Consider the following 18,353-nt stretch of genomic DNA (forward strand, 5'->3'; position numbering starts at 1 on the left):
CTTTTAAGGTATCAGAGACCGTGGCTAAGGTACCTAAGCTCACCCTTATCTAAACACGGGGAAGCCATTGCTACCTTAAAAGGATGAAGGACGCTGCCCTATGAGGATGAGCATGAGAATGCATGGTGGATCCCACAGGGTTAGCACATTACAGATGCTGTTAACCATCACAGAATGAGCTTCGGTTTAGCGACACGAGTTAACATTCAGAGCTCACTTTGGGGCAGGCACTATGACTTTTGCATGCGTTCTTTTCTCTCTGTAACTCTCAAGTTACTGCCTTCCTGAGGAAACGGAGGCCAGGATGGGAAACAACCTGTCAACTTGAGTTCATGCTCTCAGCTAACAGTATTGCTTCTGTGACTTTTTTCTTAGCATGAGATTTTCTCCCTCCTCACTTTTTGGGGCCAGAGATTTTTCCCACTGAGCTGGGAGAAGGAGCCTGAGACCAAAGACTTTATTCCATCTTAGCCCTTTTTGGGCAGAGAATAGGGAAAAAGTGTACTGTATCGTGTTCAGAAATACAGAAGGGGAGAAAGAGCCCTGTCCAGTGCTATTGGGAAGGCCTCATATGCAGGGTATGGGAAGGGACCAGGGATTTTTGAAGGATCTGGAAGGCAAGGTCCAATAAGCAGTAGAGGAGAAATGACTGCCAGTGAGGACAACTGCAAAGGGAAAGTGTGTTCAGAGGAAGTTGCAGTTGCCTAGGTGAAGTTGCAGAAAGTAGGTGGTCATGGGTTCCATGCTAGGCTGGATGTGCAGAGGGGAAGTCGTGACTGAAAGCGCCTTAAAGAGAATGTAATGGTGTATCGTCCAATGGTTGGAGAGGCCAGACTTGAAGAGTTGGGAGTCTGAAAACAAGGGTGTAACCCAGGGAGAAAGTTCCTGCTTAAATTGATGTGGGGATGCCAAGGGGCTGGCTTGTTCACGACCACCTATACCCTAACACACGTCCCCCTGCACCTGTGTCCCAGATGGTCATTTCAACAACCTTCCTACAAATAGAAATTCCATAAGCCTATAGGTTTTAACCTTCTAGTCTCATGGACCTCAAGAAAGTCTACTTAAAACCCCAAAAGAATACATATACAGTATACATATCTCATAGATAAACGCATGCTTATGAATTTGTTTCCAAATTTAGGAGCTTTTCAAAGAACTCCCCAGAAACCCATCTTTGACCTTCCAAATAAGAGCCTAAGCGCTGTTACCCATGGGGTGTTGGGATGGAGGGAGGCACTGTTTACATTTTGTTTTCTTCTCTTGCAGGCTGATAACCCATGAGATTTTAACTAGTTCTAATCTCAAACTCAAGGTCATTACTCTCAAATCCTTGCCCTTCAGCACTAGCAGCTGTAGATTTCCTTGACCCTCCTGATTTCAGAATCTGGTTTTTAGAATTGCTGCTGGTTCTTCTAGGTGGCTTGGTGGAGTATGAGGGTTTTCTCAGTGCCAGTAACCTCTGCCTTCAAATTTTGGAATCCATAACCAGGACCTGATTTTCTCAGGAACAGTGAAGAAATAGCAATTGCCCTAGATACTTGTTTCTTGGGATTATTAAGCCCCTACAGAAACTGGCTACCTTCAGGGGAGCCATACTCCACAAAGGCGTGAAAATCTTTTCTGTTTCTGAAGCCCCCCGCAAAGAATGTAATTTCACTTTGGCATTCTATTTTCTTTATTAAGAAAGTATTTCTTTCATCTCACACCAACCCCTTAGATCTCTTTTCTGATATTCTGCCTGCAGAGGAGTGAGATATTACAGAACCTCCAGGCCCTTAAATCACACATTTGTAATCTTTGTGGGTAGATTACAGACCTTCAGATTTATGTTAGAAAAGGTTCTTTTAATGGTATTCATTTTCCCACCTGCTTTGGACAGTCCCATTTAGCCTAGAACAAAATGTAATTGTAGACCAGATGTTTGGTGTCCCTACCCTGCAGTCCCTGAACTTTGGCTGTCCTGGGACAGACCTCACTTGGTGATGGATCCCGAACCACACATTGGCTCATGTTTATCAATTTTATTCTATAGTGATGAGCTCAGAGGGGAAGGACTGTACTAGGAAAATTGGTTTAAAAGAAGTGTGATGCCAGGTAGAGTAGTTTGGCCTTGGCCAAAAATTATTTATTGACCTGAAAAGGGAAGAATGTCAGAGTACTTCCCTGTCATCTTTTATGTTTGTCGGGCTCATCACGAGAAACGCCCTTTCCCTTCCCTCCCCGGCCTCCCTCGTTCCCCTGGCCCACTTCCCCTTCTCCCCCCTTATCTAACCTGCCCTGATAGAGACCTCCGAGGGATGCGCCACCGTCTAAACGGAGGCTCAGTCCCTCCCTGTGCATCCAGGCTGCTGGCGTGGCTGACGTGTATCAGTCTGGGACGTGGGAGAAATGCCAGAGCGCAAGGCTATCACCCCTGTGTCCCACACCCAGGGGGTGATGAAGGTGTGGTCAAGGGGATGACCCCAAAGCATCACCAGCGGCCTCTGGCAGACAGAAAAGGCAGAGCTGGAGCAGAAAGCTGAACACTGGCTGGGTTGGGGGAGCTGGTCTGACAGATGAGAACTAGACCTCAGGAAGACACAGAGCTGGGAACAACCCCGCAGGGAAAGATGGCAGAGAGGCACCGGTTACTCTCCCAGGTGAGTTGCTCCCCAGTGTTTCCAGACCCTAGGATTGCTCCATCCAGCCCCTCAGCCCTCACCTCCCCACAGACTGGAGAAAAGAGGTGGGTTGCTTAGAGGATGCAGACTCGGGGCAGCACACAGGTCTGAGAGCATGCTAAGCCGTTTTCCATCCTGGTCTGGGCAATACTTATAGCCGGACCAGTCAGTGGCTTGGGGCTGGGAGCCTCCTAGTGACTAAGGAGGGGGACGGTGCTGGCCCTGCTGAGGGAATTCCCTGCGGGGCTGTCCCACAGGTTCTCATCCCAACCCCTCCCCCGCACGCCTCTCACACCTGCTTCGACCCCAGGCAGATCAGATGTGGCAAGGGGGGGGTCATGTGACGGAGAGATGGCTATAAATAGCTGGGGGTGGGCACGCTGCCCCAGACGCCTTGGGGACAGGCAGGCGGACAGGCTTAAGGAGCTGTGCTGGGGGGAGGGCAGGGGCAAGCAGGCCGAGGCCTGGCCGGGGGAGGGAGCATGGAGCCGTCTGGGTCCCAGCGGCATGGGGCTGAGCCCAGCTGGTGGGGTAGCGCCCCCCAGTACCAGTACATGCCCTTTGAACACTGCACCAGCTACGGACTGCCCTCCAAGAGTGGGGACCTGCAGCACAGGCTCCGGAGGGATGCAGGCCCCCGTCCCAACGCCCGCCCCACACAGGTAAAGTCCTAAGGGGAGGGGGCGGTGGATTCGAGGAGACGGTGGTGCCATGGATTGGGGGAAAAGAGGAATCAGGTGAAAAGAGGGAGCAGTGTGATCTTTTTAACTTGAAAAAGTACGCGGTCCTGTGTTCAAAATATGAACATTCTTCAAAGGTCTGGGTTCAGCCTTGTGAGCTCCTTATACAGAGATACACGCGTACTTTAACACAAGCTTTACTAACAGAACCCCCGAATCCTGGGGGGAGACGGCAGAGCCACACATGCATGACAAGCTCGTGCTTACATAACCCACACGAGGTGAGTGGCAGAGGGGACCACACCTCTGAGCTGTCCTTACACCCTCACCCGCGCGCAGACACCACCGGATTTCTCCCTCCCCACCCTCGGTAGGACACACACAAATCAGCACTTCTGCAGAAGGCAGAAGAGTTGGGATGAGTGGAGAAAAAGGACTGAATTGCGTATCAGTGATCAAAGATAGACCAGTGTCAAATGAGCAGAAGAAATATAATCAAACTTTCAGGTGGGAGGATTAATTAAGTAAGAACCGATGAAATGGCAGGCACCTGGAAAGGTACAGAGGTCTGTACCCAGAGAGAGGGGCTTGTGAACTAATTAGGGTAGGGATGTCCAGGGATAAATACCCTCCAGGGCTTCTAGACATCTAGGAAAGGGCAATGGGATGAGCACCGCTGAAAGACAGGCTGGGAGCTTGTCGCAGATAAATACACAGGTTAGGATTAGCGAGTGAATGTGCATGCAGAGAGCGACAGGATGGAACCTGTCAGGAGGACCAGGAAAGCAAGATTTAAAAGTGTTTTAGCCAGCGAGGGGGTGGGCTGTGGTTCCTCTAGTTTGTGGGGTCTAGACAGGACTGGGAAGCTGAGGGCTGGCCTGGGCTGGTGGTCTCAGCGCAGGGGGTCAAGAGGATCCATGTCTCAGCCCTGATCCGTCCCGAGGGTGGTGGGTAAGGGCGGCCCCGGAGAATCAGGTGGGGACTGGGACACAAAAGCCAGCAGAGGCTCCAATGGTGAGTCAGAGTGGGCTTCCTGGAGGAGGGGACCCTGGAACACTGTGTGGGGTTGGACAGAAAGACCTCTCCTCATGGCCCTGGGCTCACTGTCACCGTGTAGGCGGTCTGGGTGGGATGACAACTTGAGTAAAGGTGCATGGCACCTTTATGGCACCTTCTGGTGACAGTGAGGAAACCAGGTACACTAGCGTGAAGCTTCCTGTTGAAAAGGAATGCTGAAGTGACTTGGGAAGTAGGGTTGGGCTGGTCTCCAAAGGGCCCTGAAAGCAAAGAAGAGGAGTTTGGACTTAAGTTTTTCTCTGTTTAAATTTTATTACGGAAATTTCACACTTATACAAAAGCAGAAAGAGCAGTGTAATGAATGCCCAAGTACCCCTTGCCCAGTGATCAGTTATCAGTATTTTGTCAGCATCGTTTCATCCATCCTCCCATCCCCAGCCCCAGCCCTACACACACGGGTGTTTTTGTTCAGGAATCCAGACGCTGCGAATGCTTTCAGGCTTGACTTCTCCCTGCCCTCCCAGCCCTGCTCGACTGGTGAACCCTGGTCCAGCCAGCACCGATCCGGCTCTCTCAGTGTTTCCCAGCCCAGGTTTGGTAGGGAGCACCCTCTTCTCGTCTCCACCAGCCTGGGAACCAAGGGGGCTGAGGCAGCCTGTGTGCTGGCCCCCTGTGGGCAGTGTCTTCTCTCGGGGGCCAGGTGGGGCACAGAGGGAAACACGGCTTCTCTCGGTCACACACCTCATCCCAGAAGACGAAAGAGCCGTGAGCAGGGTGTTAGTGCGCGCCTGTCCAGGACTCAGGCATAAACTCTACTTCTTGCATTGTGAAATCAGATCTCTTCCACCCAGGCTCTCCCAGAACCAGCAGCATGGCCTGGCCTGACCCCGGCTCCAGAGGATGGAGTTAGTGCAGTGGAGGAGGGGCAGTTAGAGACCTTGCGCGCACACACACGCACACACACACACCCCCCCCAAACACACAAGCTCTACTTCAGGAGGAAGTGGACTGACTTGCTTTATCAGGGCTGGGTCCAGTTTGTGCATTTGAGCACAGGAAGGGGAGGTGGATGGGCTTTCTCTAAGCCTGGCAGGGCATCTGAGGGGCCTCATTAAAGCTAGACACACCAAGGCCAAGAGCAACGAAGAGTCACCTGCTCGTCTTTCCTTACCCCATCCACATCAGTGTGAGGGGGTCTGGGGGAGCAAGAGAGAGGCTGAGACACAGGAAACAGTGACACAAAAACATGTAATTGATGCACATGCCCAGTATCAGCACAGTTTTTTTAAAAAAAAATACATTTATGTATGTATGTATCTATTTATTTATTTATGGCTACATCGGGCGTACCTTGCCGTGCACGGGCTTTCTCTAGTTGTGGCAAGCAGGGGCTACTCTTCGTTGTGGTGCCGGCTTCTCATTGCGGTGGCTTCTCTTGTTGTGGAGCACAGACTCTAGGCGCGCGGGCTTCAGTAGTTGTGGCTCGCGGGCTGTAGAGCGCAGGCTCAGTAGTTGTGGCACACGGGCTTAGTTGCTCCGCGGCATGTGGCATCTTCCCGGACCAGAGCTCAAACCCGTGTCCCCTGCACTGGCAGGTGGATTCTTAACCGCTGCGCCACCAGGGAAGCCCTTAGCACAGTTTTTGTATCCCTACTTCAGAGTAGAAATTGGTCCCCTTGATGAAGGCTGCTGTTGACCAAGATGACTACAGATGTGCAAGGGTGTGGATGGATAGACAAGGGTGAGGAGTGGGAAAAGTGCAGACGGAGAGTGGGGAGTGGAGGGCACGGATGACCACAAAGTGACCCTGCCCGAGGCCCTCAACACCCAGGATTTTAAAAAGCTGTTTGTTTGTTTTATCTGTGGGTCTATATGCTTCCCTCTATTTCTTTTAACTCTTCAACAAGACAGACCTTTCCCATCTCCCTCTGTCCAGATCTATGGCCATCACAAAGAGCAGTTCTCAGACAAGGAGCAGGACACGGGGATGCCCAAGACGACGGACTCCAGTGCTTCCATGGATAACAAGGATGAGAATCACTATTCTAAATGCCAAGGTGATGGGGACTGGGGAGTAAAGGAATGTGGGATGGAAGGAGGTACAGGGATTAGGACACTAACTCAGAAGACCTGTTGCATATTTCTGGCTCACCATCCCCACACGCACACCAAAGCCCTCCTCCAAGTATTAAGGAGAAGACATGGCTCCCATGTCCTTCTCACTCTGCCTTCCTACTATCCCTCCCACGCAGCCCCAAGAAACTAGGGTTTAGAAAGGAGTCAAGTGGCCAATGGGGAATTGGACTTTGGTGCCTTCTGAAGGGCAGAGAGGTGAGAAGAAACTCAGGGAATGCGACGTATAGACAAGACGCCGAGGGCCCTACACCTCCCATCCTCGGCCACACACACAGAGCAGTGACTGGTTACCTGCTTCTCTTTACTTTCTTTCCCTAGGTTGTATCCACGGTCTGGGACTCGTGATGAGAAGAAAATTAGGGGAAGACTGGATCTTTCTGGTGCTTCTGGGGCTGCTTATGGCTCTGATTAGCTGGTGCATGGATTATGTCAGTGCCAAAACCCTTCAGGGTAGGTTTAACCTGGCCCTTTGCCCTCAGCCCTCCCCATACTGCAGTTGATCTAGAGTTTCGACCTAGGGTAAGCTGGGGGTGCTTTGGGAGGAGGATGGTGCAAAGAGGAGATCAGGTGTAGCTCTGGCCCCGGATGAGACCAGACCCAGACCCAGACCCAGACCCAGATCCATTTTTTCTGCCCCTCCCACCTGCTACCAGCCGAGCTGTGGGGACCCCTCTCACAGGGTGACCAACTTGTCCTAGTTCTCCTAGGACTTTTCAGTTCAGGCAACTGGAAACACCTGGAGTCCCAGGAGCCCCTCAGTGCCGGGTTAACCGGGGTGGCTGGGTGCGCCACAGCCTCTAATGAAGCGCCCACAGAGTGTGGTTTGCTGCACTGGCGCCCACTTGACCTCCTACAAGTGGTGGGAACTTGAACGGGTCACGTCTCATCCCCCAGCTTAGATTCCCCCCCCCCCATGTGTCAAATGAGAACAGTGCCATCTCCGAGGTCGAACGGGATAGCCATGGCGGGAGCACGCTCCTAGCACTCTGTCCAATTCCGCGAGTGTGGGAGGGCGGCAACATGCCATCCACATAGGACTAAGCCCAGACGCCTGTCTCTGCAGCCTACAAGTGGACCTACTACCAGATGCAGCCCAACCTGCCTCTGCAGTTCCTGGTCTGGGTCACCTTCCCACTCATCCTCATCCTCTTCAGTGCCCTCTTCTGCCACCTCATCTCTCCCCAGGCTGTCGGTGAGAACTTCCCAGATCCTACCCCATCATGCCATCAACATAATCCAGCAGAATCTCATTGGCCTGTAGACCTCGCGCTCCCCTCCCTCCCTCCCCAACCCCACTGACAGTCCTTTCGCTGCTTTGCTACTGTCCTCCCCCACAGACCTCTCACCCCACCCCCATGTCCACTATCTGGATGTCCATCTACCTTTAACCTCCAGCTTGAACATGCACACAATCATTTTTTAAAAACCCTTTTAGGCTCTGGAATCCCTGAAATGAAGACAATACTTCGCGGTGTTGTCCTGAAGGAATATCTCACCCTCAAGGCCTTCGTGGCCAAGGTTGTGGCCCTGACTGCGGGGCTGGGCAGTGGCATCCCTGTGGGGAAAGAGGTAGGACTCCAGTTACTGTGGGGTGAGCTGGGCAGGTCCTCAGGCAGAGGGCAGCACTGAGTCTAGAGGGAGCTCCGGGGGCAGCCGTGGGCCATGGGGATTCCGGAGGAGAGAGACATGGGAAGGTCCTCATCAGCCCTGGGAGCACCTTAGAGCAGAATCTCGCATCCTGGGCACTGTGGGCATTTGGGGCTGAGTAAATCTTGGTTCTGGGGGGCCGTCCCGTACATTGTAGGATGATTAGCAGCCTCCCTGGCCTCTACCCCCTACATGCCAGCAGCAGTCCTCCCGCCCCCCCCCCCCCGCCACCCCCCCGCAACCCCCGTTGTGACAATCAGAATGTCTCCAGACGTTGCCAAATGTCCCCTGGGGGCAAAATCTCCCCCAGTTGAGAACCACTGACTTAGAGACAATCCAGACACATTCTGTGAAAACTGAGACCTAAAAGAGGCTGTGTGTTTTTTCAAGGTTATGCTCATGTACCTTCCCACCCCCCCCACCCTACCCCCACCCCCCCCACCCCCGCTGCAGCCAGAGTTATCTTTTCAAAATGGAATCAGGAATGTCTGCTCTCTGGTCAGGAACTTCAAATGGCTTTCCATTCCTCTTAAAATGAAGTCCACCCTTATTCCTGGGGCCTAGGGGGGCTATGGTGATCAGGCTGCCCCTCCTTCCCTGAGCTTGAGTGACAAGGCACTTCCTGCCACTCAACTGCGCGAGCCTGCCCCCGTCTTGGGGCTCCTGCACTTGCTGTCCCCTCAGCCTGGAACATTCTTCTTCCCGGTGCCCATGCAGCTCACGCCTCATTTCCATCAAGGCCTTACTCAGTTGTGACCTTCGCCCTCCCACACTCAGCTTTCCTGTCTCTCTCTCTCCTCTGACCCTCCCTCAATTTCTTCTTAGCCCCAAGCATTTTCTTTGTTTCCCCTTTTTTTGAAACAAATGTATGTATGTATATAAGTATGTATATATGCATTTATGGCTGCGTTGGGTCTTCGTTGCTGAGCGGGGGCTTTCTCTCGTTGTGGCGAGCGGGGGACATTTTCTGAAATGATAATATGCTGGCGTATCACCCCCCTTCCTCCCTGGGATGAAGCTCTGCGAAGGCAGAACCTCTATCTTGCTCACGTCTGTATTTCCAGCCCCTGGTACAGTGCCTGGAGCAACCAATGTCTGTCCAAGAATGCCACCAAGCCCCCCATCCGGCCCCCTGCCCCTGACCCCTCATCCCCCTCCTCTCTCCCAGGGCCCTTTTGTCCACATTGCCAGCATCTGCGCCGCTGTCCTCAGCAAGTTCATGTCCGTGCTCTGTGGGGTGTACGAGGTAAGGCTGAGAAGGTAAAAGGAGCTGGGGCTGTGCGAGCTGGCGGGTGGGGCAGGGCTGCCTTGGCCGTGATGCTGAGCTGGGCACTGCGCTAACCCACGCTCCTTCGTCCCCACACACGTGGCGCCACCCGCCTACTCCAGCCACGCGATGATGCCGCTGTTCAGCCTGTGCCCGTTCCTTGACGCCCACCCCCGCCCCCATCCCTGCCCCCGCATCGGGGCTCGGCACGTGGTCCGCTCCTCGGCCGCCCCGGTGTCAGTTCCCCTCCGGTGCCGCCCCGTCCCTTTGTTGTTCCTGCCCCTCCACCCCGTCTCGCGCGCTCTCCCCCGCCCCAGCCCTCCACCCGCCCTGTCCGCGAGCTTCTCTGTTGCAGACTGTGCCTGGGCGGCTTGATCTCCTGGTGTCGGCCTGCGCGGTGGGCGTGGGATGCTGCTTTGCCGCCCCTGTCGGAGGCAAGTCCCACTTCCTCCCTACCCCGGTGGCCTGAGGTGTTGGAGTGGTTGCCACAAGCTTTGGGGTGGAGAGGGGCGCTCGCGGCAGGGGCTGGTGGGGGTGGGCCTTCAGGGTGTGACCCTGGATCACAGGCCCTGGTCTCCAGGCACCCGAGCTTTTTTTTTTTTTTTTTTCTTACCAGAGAGCTGTTCTTTTGAGGCTGGTGGCCATTTCTTGCCGGCTTTATTGGTGCTGTTTGTCTGAAGTCCTTTCCTGTCTCTCTTGCTATTGACACTTCTTGCCCTGATTGTCCCCATCTCCAGCCCCTCTCTGGTGACCATTTATTGGCTGACCTTCCTTCCATATATTTGCCTAACATTTATTTCATTTTCTATGTTTGGCCTTGTGCTAGGAGATCACTTCCTGTCTGCCAAACTAACTGAGTTTCTCTTGGCATGGGATCGCAGGGGGGAGACGGGGCCACTGTGATTCCCTGTGACTTAAGCCGCTCCTTCTTTATTCCCCACCTTTGCCTGTTCTCCTTTCCTTTTCTGCCCCCCTGCCCATCCCTCCCATCTGGCTCTTTGTCTGTGTCTCCCCTAGTAGCAACCATACTATTACACTGACATGCTGACCGTGGGCTGTGCAGTAGGAGTCGGCTGTTGCTTTGGGACACCACTTGGAGGCAAGTGATTTACCCCCGCCTACGTCTGTCCACTTGCCTGGGCTTGCTCCCAAAACAGTTTTTGTCAGCATCCCCAAGTTCGAGTATGAGCAGTTGAAACAAGAGTAAAGCAAGAATAGCTAACTTTTAATGAGCATTTACTATGCGCGGGCAATGTTCTAAGGGCTTTACATCCCTTCCTGCCCAAAGCTGGATGAGATCTATATTAAGGAAGAGAGAGAGTTAGTGACCTGAGCAAGGTCATCCTGTTAATAAGTGGTAGCGCCAGGAAGGAAAACCGAGGCGGCCTTTATGGGTCCCCTACTTATATTAAAACCCTTTGTATTGTTGGATATTTTTGCCCTTCACTTATTACATCTTCTAACAGGGGACTTCTATGTATGTTCCTCTTGGTTTTTTGCTCTTGAATAATTCATTTTTGTCATTGTTGGTTTTAATTGAAGTATAATTGACATCTCTATGTGTTTTCTTCTCCAAGGGAAGACTTACCTTTGGTTGTATGTTGTTAAGGACACGGAAGTTTAGATGGACCTTATTTAGATTAATAGTCAGCTTTATTTTTTGTTTTATGGCCGTGCCCTGGGGCACGCGGGATCTTAGTCCCCCGACGAGGGATCAAACCTGTGCCCCCTTCATTGGGAGCGCGGAGTCTTAACCACCGGACCGCCAGGGAAGTCCCAATAATCAGCTTTAAATGAGGACTACAGGTGGAAGTTAAAGTGTCGTTTTTCCTTGGCAGCAATTTAAGATTGAGTTTAGCTCTTTCTACTAATGTTAGACAAAGGGTAACCTTTCAGATTATTTTCCTTGTCCTGAATAACTAACAAGTGGGCATGGTCAGAGAAAGCTGTTGTATCTGTTTATTTACTCACTGATAACAGTTATAACCAGATTAACAGAGCAAGGATTATATAGATCATTCATTGGATTCATTGGTGATAAAAAAAGACACCGTGTTGACAATCTGAGAAGCAAAACTGCAGGAAAGGCATATGCTTCTTAAACGCACCAGCTGTTAGAGGTATCTTTCAATTATGAACATGTAATCAGTCCTTTCATAGAGGAGTCTTCAGGAAACTCAGATGACTTGGCTCAGAAACGATATATGGATAAACATTTACAGTTAATGAAAATGTACCATGCTCTCTTGAACTGACACTGCACCAATGTCAGCGAACACGTCAGCTGGCATCCTGTTTGCACTCTTGTTGTCAGCTCTTGTCATTAAAGTCATAGTCTCCAGCCAGGGAAGGGTAGTGTGTTTGAATTTCTGCACACATTAAATGTTCACACTTGCATTTATACCCGCTTTCACCTTTATTTGGTCTTTTGCCTTACAAATCCAGAAGGTCTGAAGAACATTTTTAGAAAGGTAGCATTTTTTTGTTTTTATTTTTGTTTTTAATCAGATTCTTTTAAAGTGAAGAGAATATGAATTTTTTGCATAAAACTGGAATTTCTGGGGTGAATGAGGAAGGTTCTTCATGATCCTGTGTAGAGAATGGGAGAGGCAAATAGAAAAGTTACAGATAAAACATGGCTCTTGAGAAAATGTTAAGCATTGAAAAGTTAAAATGCTGTTTTCAAGATGTTTGTAATAAGTGGCAAATATTAAATGAATTTGCAGATAACATTACTTGATTGCTTTTATTTTATGAACATAGGCTAATTCTAAAATAAAAAAATTAGTATTAGAATATTTATTCACTATATGGTCAACTCTTAATTCCTTACACCGATGAAAGAAATTTGCTTCGGTGTTTGGCTACAATGGCAAATATGTTTTTGCTTCCATATGTGCCCTGTGCCGTGAGCCCTCTGGGCGCTGTGCTGGTTCCTGTGCTCTCAGGTACCCACGGCTGAAAGGGTAGACAGGAAGGCAAGCAGACCATCACAGTTTACTCAAGAAGCGTCCCAGTGGCAGCCTGGGCAAAGTGCAAGGAAGATATTCTGGAGAGAGAGGAGACAGCATTGCAAAGTCAAGATGTAAGGGACTAAAATTAACATATATGTGCATTTCTAGAGGACACAGGGGAAGGAATGACAGAAAATGGGTCTGGATAGGTACGTGGGGGCTGAATCATGAAGGTCCTCATAGGAAATGCACAAGAATGTCGATTTCATTTTCTAGGCTAGAATTAGCCCGAATGTGTTTTATGGAACACAGTTCATGGTGTTAATAGACATAACCTGTAAACAGTGCTCCAAGATCAGATAAGTTGGAAAATACTGGGTTCAAAAGGTAGTTTTTTAAACTGGAAGAGTTATCAGAACGTTTGATATGCTGACATGTATTGTGACTATCCCAAGTGTAGCATTTCCCACAGAATTCTTTTGGCAAGGACCTTCTTATGGAACTCATAGTATCTCATGGACCTGACTTTGGGAAACGCTGTCACGGGTGAAGGGGAGCCATGGAAGAATTGTAAATAAGGAAGTGACATGGCCAACTCTGGCAGATCTGTGCAGGACAGAACTGGCCTGTGGATTAACAGGATTTATCCAAGATTAACAAGAAGACTATTGTCATAGTGCTGATGCTAGATGATGAGAGACCGAACTGGGCAGAGGCAGAAGAGATAGAGAACAGGATGATATATATGGGTGATAGAAAATAAAACCGATGGGACCTGGTGGCTGATTTATGTGAGGATGTGAAAGGTAAGAAAGGAGGAGGAATCTACGCTAACTTCCATTTTTATAACGAGGGAAATGGCGTGGATGCAAGCAAGATAGGGAACATAGGAAGTGAAACAGGTCTGGGGGAGCTGATACATTTCACTCTGAATACCTTGCGTTTGAAGTTCCTGTGGCGTCTCCAAGTGATGTCAAATAGGCAGCTGGCTTGGTGAGTCTGAAGTTCAGGAACTGAGCTGAAAGCATGGCTTTGTTAACCAGTAGGTTAGCATGGAGGTGGTAGTTGAAGCCGTGGGCATGAATGAAATTGAGAGAGTGTGTCTATGAGTAGCAATTGTCGGAGACCAAGGACAAGGCGCTGGCTGGGCAGAGGCAAAGGCGCCAGGGGAGAAGACAGAGAGGAGCCTTCAGAGTGGGAAAGAGAGCAATATTACGGAACCTGGGAGACTAGAGAGTTTCCAAATGCTGTTTGTGTTTTTAATGCTTTGTTTCCTCTTAGCAGCACATTTTCTGTCTGGCTCAGGCGAATATGAAAATGAGCTCTCATTCCGAAGTACACAGTGGCAGACTGTTAGAGAAGGTGTCCCAGAACCACATGGCAGGAAAGAAAATCTAGCCTAGGATTTCAAAAACTGGTCGTAAACTATTCATGAGTTGGATAGTTTACATCCGACAAGTCAAAGCCGACTTTGGTTTTGTTACTGGTAAAGAAAAGGAGAGACTTGCTCTACCTGACTCCCCACTGTGTCAAATCCTCCTTTTAGGCCAAGGAAACAGCTGCCTTACCTGATAAGATTTGGGGAGCAGGGGCGATAGGTGGTTAGCAAAGCTCTGTCCCTCAGCTTCCCTGTTTTCTGAAATGCCACCCATCTATTCTCTTCTGCTCTCGTTCTTCCTTCCCCGTCCCCCTCCCCCCTCTCCCTTCTGTGCATCCATAGAACAGGCCTCGAGCCCTGATTATGTACCAGGCACTGTGTTAGGTGTTGGGTTCCAAGGAACTTTCAGTCCTGGGGGAACTCAGAGATGTAAATAAACAACTATATCTGAAAGTGCTAAGTGCTCTGATGGTCCAGAATTCCGAGAGAACAAGGTAAGGGCAGGACTGTTTTTACCCGCAGAGGGGGATCGGGGATACCTTCCCAGAGAAGGCGCCATTGAGCCAACCATGAGGAATCCTCTGTCCAAATGCAGCAGCTGCTCCACGAGGGAGTAACCACACTCCCTTGGAATAAATGACTTCCTGTCATCACTGACTGTCACCTGCGGAGGAGAGGGCTGGGGTTCTGAGGGATTCAGGAGATGTGACTTTTGAATCTAGAACAGGGAGAAGAAAATGGCTCAGATGTGAGAGGCCACCTGCAGGAAGAGCAGGTTGGGGGTCTTGGGCTGGCCAGCAGCCGTTCCCGCAGAGAGCAAGGGGAGACGAACCTTATCTAGTTCATGGGCTTTCCTAGGTCTGGGCCTCTTCTCCATTCATCTAATTATGGGCTGCATTTCCTTGTTTTCCTTCTTCATTTCCGATAAAAATGAGGCTTAGCCAGGTGTTATAGGTAATTCTCTTGTAAGTTTTTACTTTGCATCTAATCACAGTCTATTCCCTGATTCTTGGTATGTTTAAAGACTTTTTTCTTTGCATCTTTTTTTTTTTTCCTTTATTTATTTTTGGCTGCTTTGGGTCTTTGGTGCTGCATGGGGGCTTTCTCTAGTTGCGGCGAGCAGGGGCTACTCTTCGTTGCAGTGCGCGGGTTTCTCATTGCAGTGGCTTCTCTTGTTGCGGAGCATGGGCTCTAGGCTCACGGGCTTCAGTAGTTGTGGCATGTGGACTCAGTAGTTGTGGCTCACGGGCTCTAGAGCGCAGGCTCAGTAGTTGTGGCACACGGGCTTAGTTGCTTCGCGGCATGTGGGATCTTCCTGGACCAGGGCTCGACCCTGCGTTGGCAGGTGGATTCTTAACCACTGTGCCACCAGGGAAGCCCTCTTTGCATCTTTTGAGTCTATCTTTTATACCCTTATTAGCTTCCTTACTTTGTCTCCACCAACTCTTGCCATTTTTCTATCCATTTACCTTCTCATTTGTGTTCCAGCATCTACTCTCAGAAACAGTACAACTTAGGACTCTTAATTAGGTTTCCTTCTACCTCACCCGCCTTTCTTTTTTTAAAAAAAGTATTTGTTTATTTGGTGGCATCAGGTCTTAGTTGCAGCATGCGAACTCTTAGTTGCGGCATGCACGTGGGATCTAGTTCCCTGACCGGTGATCATCACCCACCTTTCTTAAGCATAATTGTTTATAGCTTCTTCTGGCCTCTTGGTTTTCCCCCTGGATTTGGTCCTTTTCAGTCAGGTTTTTAATATTAATTTTTTTTTAAAATGTGGATGAATCCTCTTTCCTTTCTTGCAATATTGAGTATTGTCAGCTCTCACAAAGCCCTTTCCTATTCATTTTTCTTATTTCTTCCCTAAAAGTTGCATGGTACGTGGTGCATGGGAGAAGGGAGGAGAGGTTGAAGGGGGTGTTAAGGAGAGTCCCTGTAAATCTTGAGCTCTGCTTGGCACTCTGGTGAGCACCTGCTCTGGAAGCTTTCTCTTTTGTAACTTTTCTTGCAGAAATTTTTCAGATCCCTGTGGATATCAGACAACTGTGAATCCCACCCAACCTTGCTTTCTAAGGGATGGAGAGGGCACGACCACCTGACCCTCAGGTTTTGTGGGTTAAACCCCCTCATTTCCCATTCTCTCTGTATCTTGTTGAACCACATCCCTGGCCTGCAAAAAACTGCTAGCATGAGCAGGTATATGGTTTAGAGCATGGCACACTCTAAGGGATCATCACCTCCCAGTACTGCTGCCCCTGTGATTGAAGTTTCAGCAAAAGCTCCTTGGGTCCACGGGGTGGGAGCGTGGGAGAGAGCCTCACACTTTTGTCTGCACCTGACCCTACTTCCTTGCCCCTACAGGAGTGCTGTTTAGCATCGAGGTCACCTCTACCTACTTTGCCGTGAGGAACTACTGGCGAGGATTCTTTGCAGCCACGTTCAGCGCCTTTGTTTTCCGAGTGCTAGCCGTGTGGAACAAGGATGCTGGTAACAGGGGAGCCCTGGGGTGGAGGCAATGTGAAATAGGGAGGCTGGTAATGGGGCGTGGAGGGAAGCTCTGTGGGGCAGTGCAGAAAAGGAGTGGATGGCATCATTTGGGAAGTGAGACCAAGGCCCAAGGGTATATATAGGGCAAGGATACAGGTCATGGAATAAGGGAGAGTGTCTCTGCCAGTAGTGTTAGAAAAAGGAAATCAAATAGAAGAGGAGACATTGGGATGGGAGGAAGCTTTAATCCTTAAAACCTATGACCCTGGTTCCTTCTCGGTGGGTTTCTGTGATGCTCCCACCATAATCCTTGGCCTTTCCATCCCATAGTCACCATCACAGCTCTCTTCAGAACCAATTTCCGAATGGATTTCCCCTTTGACCTGCAGGAACTCCCAGCCTTTGCAGCCATCGGGTCAGTGGGTTTGTCTGCTCTGGGGGACAGTGGGGAACCAGGGCTGGGGCGTGGCTTTGCATTGGAAGGGACCCAAGCTGGGAAGGTGGGGTTGGTGTGGGTGAAGTGTAAATTGTTGGGGGGAAGTGGGTAGAAAGGGAAGGTGTGTGCCTGGCATTTGTTTCCCTGCGGTGGCCAGGCCCGAGGGATGAGGGTTTCACTTCTGCGTAACTTACACCCTCAGGATTTGCTGTGGGTTCCTGGGAGCTGTATTTGTGTACCTGCATCGCCAAGTCATGCTCGGCGTCCGAAAGCACAAGGCCCTCAGCCGGTTTCTGGCTAAGCAGTGAGTCACTGCCCTTCTTCTGCCCTACCTGTTTACCTTCTGGTTTCTCCAAGAGTTCCTCCCTTTTAATCTTTGTGGAAGGCGTTAAATGCCTTTAGGTGGCTTGTGATAAAATATAGAAGCCCTGATACTCTACCAGGGCTGAATGGTGCGGTTTCCCCTTTAAAGATTGCTTGTTGGTGGAGAGAATGCTCTGTCTAGTGGCCTGAGACTACTGTAGACTCCAGGAAACTTCGGCTTACCAGAGTCCAGAGAGTTGTCCACTGTGGCCTGGCTAAATTAGGGTGAGGATTAATTCTGTTTCTTTTTCAGCCGCCTGCTCTATCCTGGAATTGTTACCTTTGTCATCGCCTCCTTCACCTTTCCACCAGGAATGGGACAATTCATGGCTGGAGAGGTCAGCTCCAAGGGTGACCCCTGAGGGTGGGAGTCAGGTCACTGAGCACATGACTGGGACCAAGCCAGGATGGGGCCACATGGAAAAGAGGAAAGAGCACAGGTGTCCCTCAGGCTTCTGAGCATATGTGCTTTTGCCCAAGGATAGACTCTCTCCCTGAGAGAAAAGCAAAAGGGTCCCATGAAAAATGAAACTGGGGAATTAGTTCTCTTAAAAACATGGAAGTACCGAACATCCCTGGAGAACTGCTCCCTTTTGCTTCCTCCTCTCACAGTTGATGCCTCGGGAAGCCATCAGTACCCTGTTTGACAACAACACATGGGTAAAGCATGTAGGGGACCCTGAGAGCCTGGGCCAGTCAGCTGTGTGGATCCACCCAAAAGTCAATGTTGTCATCATCATCACCCTCTTCTTCATCATGAAGGTACCGCTCCCTACACTCCTGGCTCCCTGGGCTTCTAGGTTTTCAACCTAGGAACCGGGGTGTGCATAGGGTAAGGAAGGGTAAAACTTCATTTGGTCTTCGTCCAACCTAATAAAAAAACAGTTTGGAAACCAGAACATAAGTAAGTTGCTCATCTAGAGAAGTGAGCCAATATCTGGGTTAATGTTCCATTCATGTCAGCTTAGTGATGTTGCCATAATTATTATAACCCTTCTAAAGGTTCCGCTTGCTAAATTATTGAGACATCACAGCAGCCAAGTAAATAAGGACAAGAGCTTAGCAATACAGATAACTGTATAAAGACCTCAGATAAATTAACCAAATCCCGCCACATGTTAGATAATTAAGTACTTCATTCTCCATGCATCTGATTATCCATTTTCAGATGATTTGCATATCCATTTTTTCCCCAGTCTAGTGGATGATCTCTTTTCTAGAATTACAAAAGGGATAAAATATTTAAATCCACTTTATTAGTGACTATAAATAATTTTTATAAATGTTATTATTCTCTATTTAGGTAGTGAGGCTGTGAGGATTTT

General features: G+C 49.9%; 1 protein-coding gene across 1 annotated transcript in view; it reads left to right on the forward strand.

Annotated features, from left to right (window-relative positions):
- Nucleotides 1–3,145: 3,145 nt before the first annotated feature.
- The window catches only part of CLCN1 (chloride voltage-gated channel 1), a 30,919-nt gene continuing 15,711 nt past the window's right edge, over nt 3,146–18,353 (forward strand). Inside the window, exons 1-12 of the mRNA XM_068550142.1 lie at nt 3,146–3,325; nt 6,297–6,417; nt 6,815–6,946; nt 7,560–7,688; nt 7,932–8,065; nt 9,312–9,389; nt 10,431–10,509; nt 16,104–16,229; nt 16,560–16,644; nt 16,868–16,969; nt 17,282–17,366; nt 17,641–17,790. Of these exons, the coding sequence (XP_068406243.1) occupies nt 3,146–3,325; nt 6,297–6,417; nt 6,815–6,946; nt 7,560–7,688; nt 7,932–8,065; nt 9,312–9,389; nt 10,431–10,509; nt 16,104–16,229; nt 16,560–16,644; nt 16,868–16,969; nt 17,282–17,366; nt 17,641–17,790 (1,401 nt within the window). The remainder of the gene's footprint in view (nt 3,326–6,296; nt 6,418–6,814; nt 6,947–7,559; nt 7,689–7,931; nt 8,066–9,311; nt 9,390–10,430; nt 10,510–16,103; nt 16,230–16,559; nt 16,645–16,867; nt 16,970–17,281; nt 17,367–17,640; nt 17,791–18,353) is intronic.

Source organism: Eschrichtius robustus, chromosome 8, assembly GCF_028021215.1.
Source record: "Eschrichtius robustus isolate mEscRob2 chromosome 8, mEscRob2.pri, whole genome shotgun sequence".
In the NCBI taxonomy this organism is placed as follows: Eukaryota; Metazoa; Chordata; class Mammalia; order Artiodactyla; family Eschrichtiidae; genus Eschrichtius; species Eschrichtius robustus.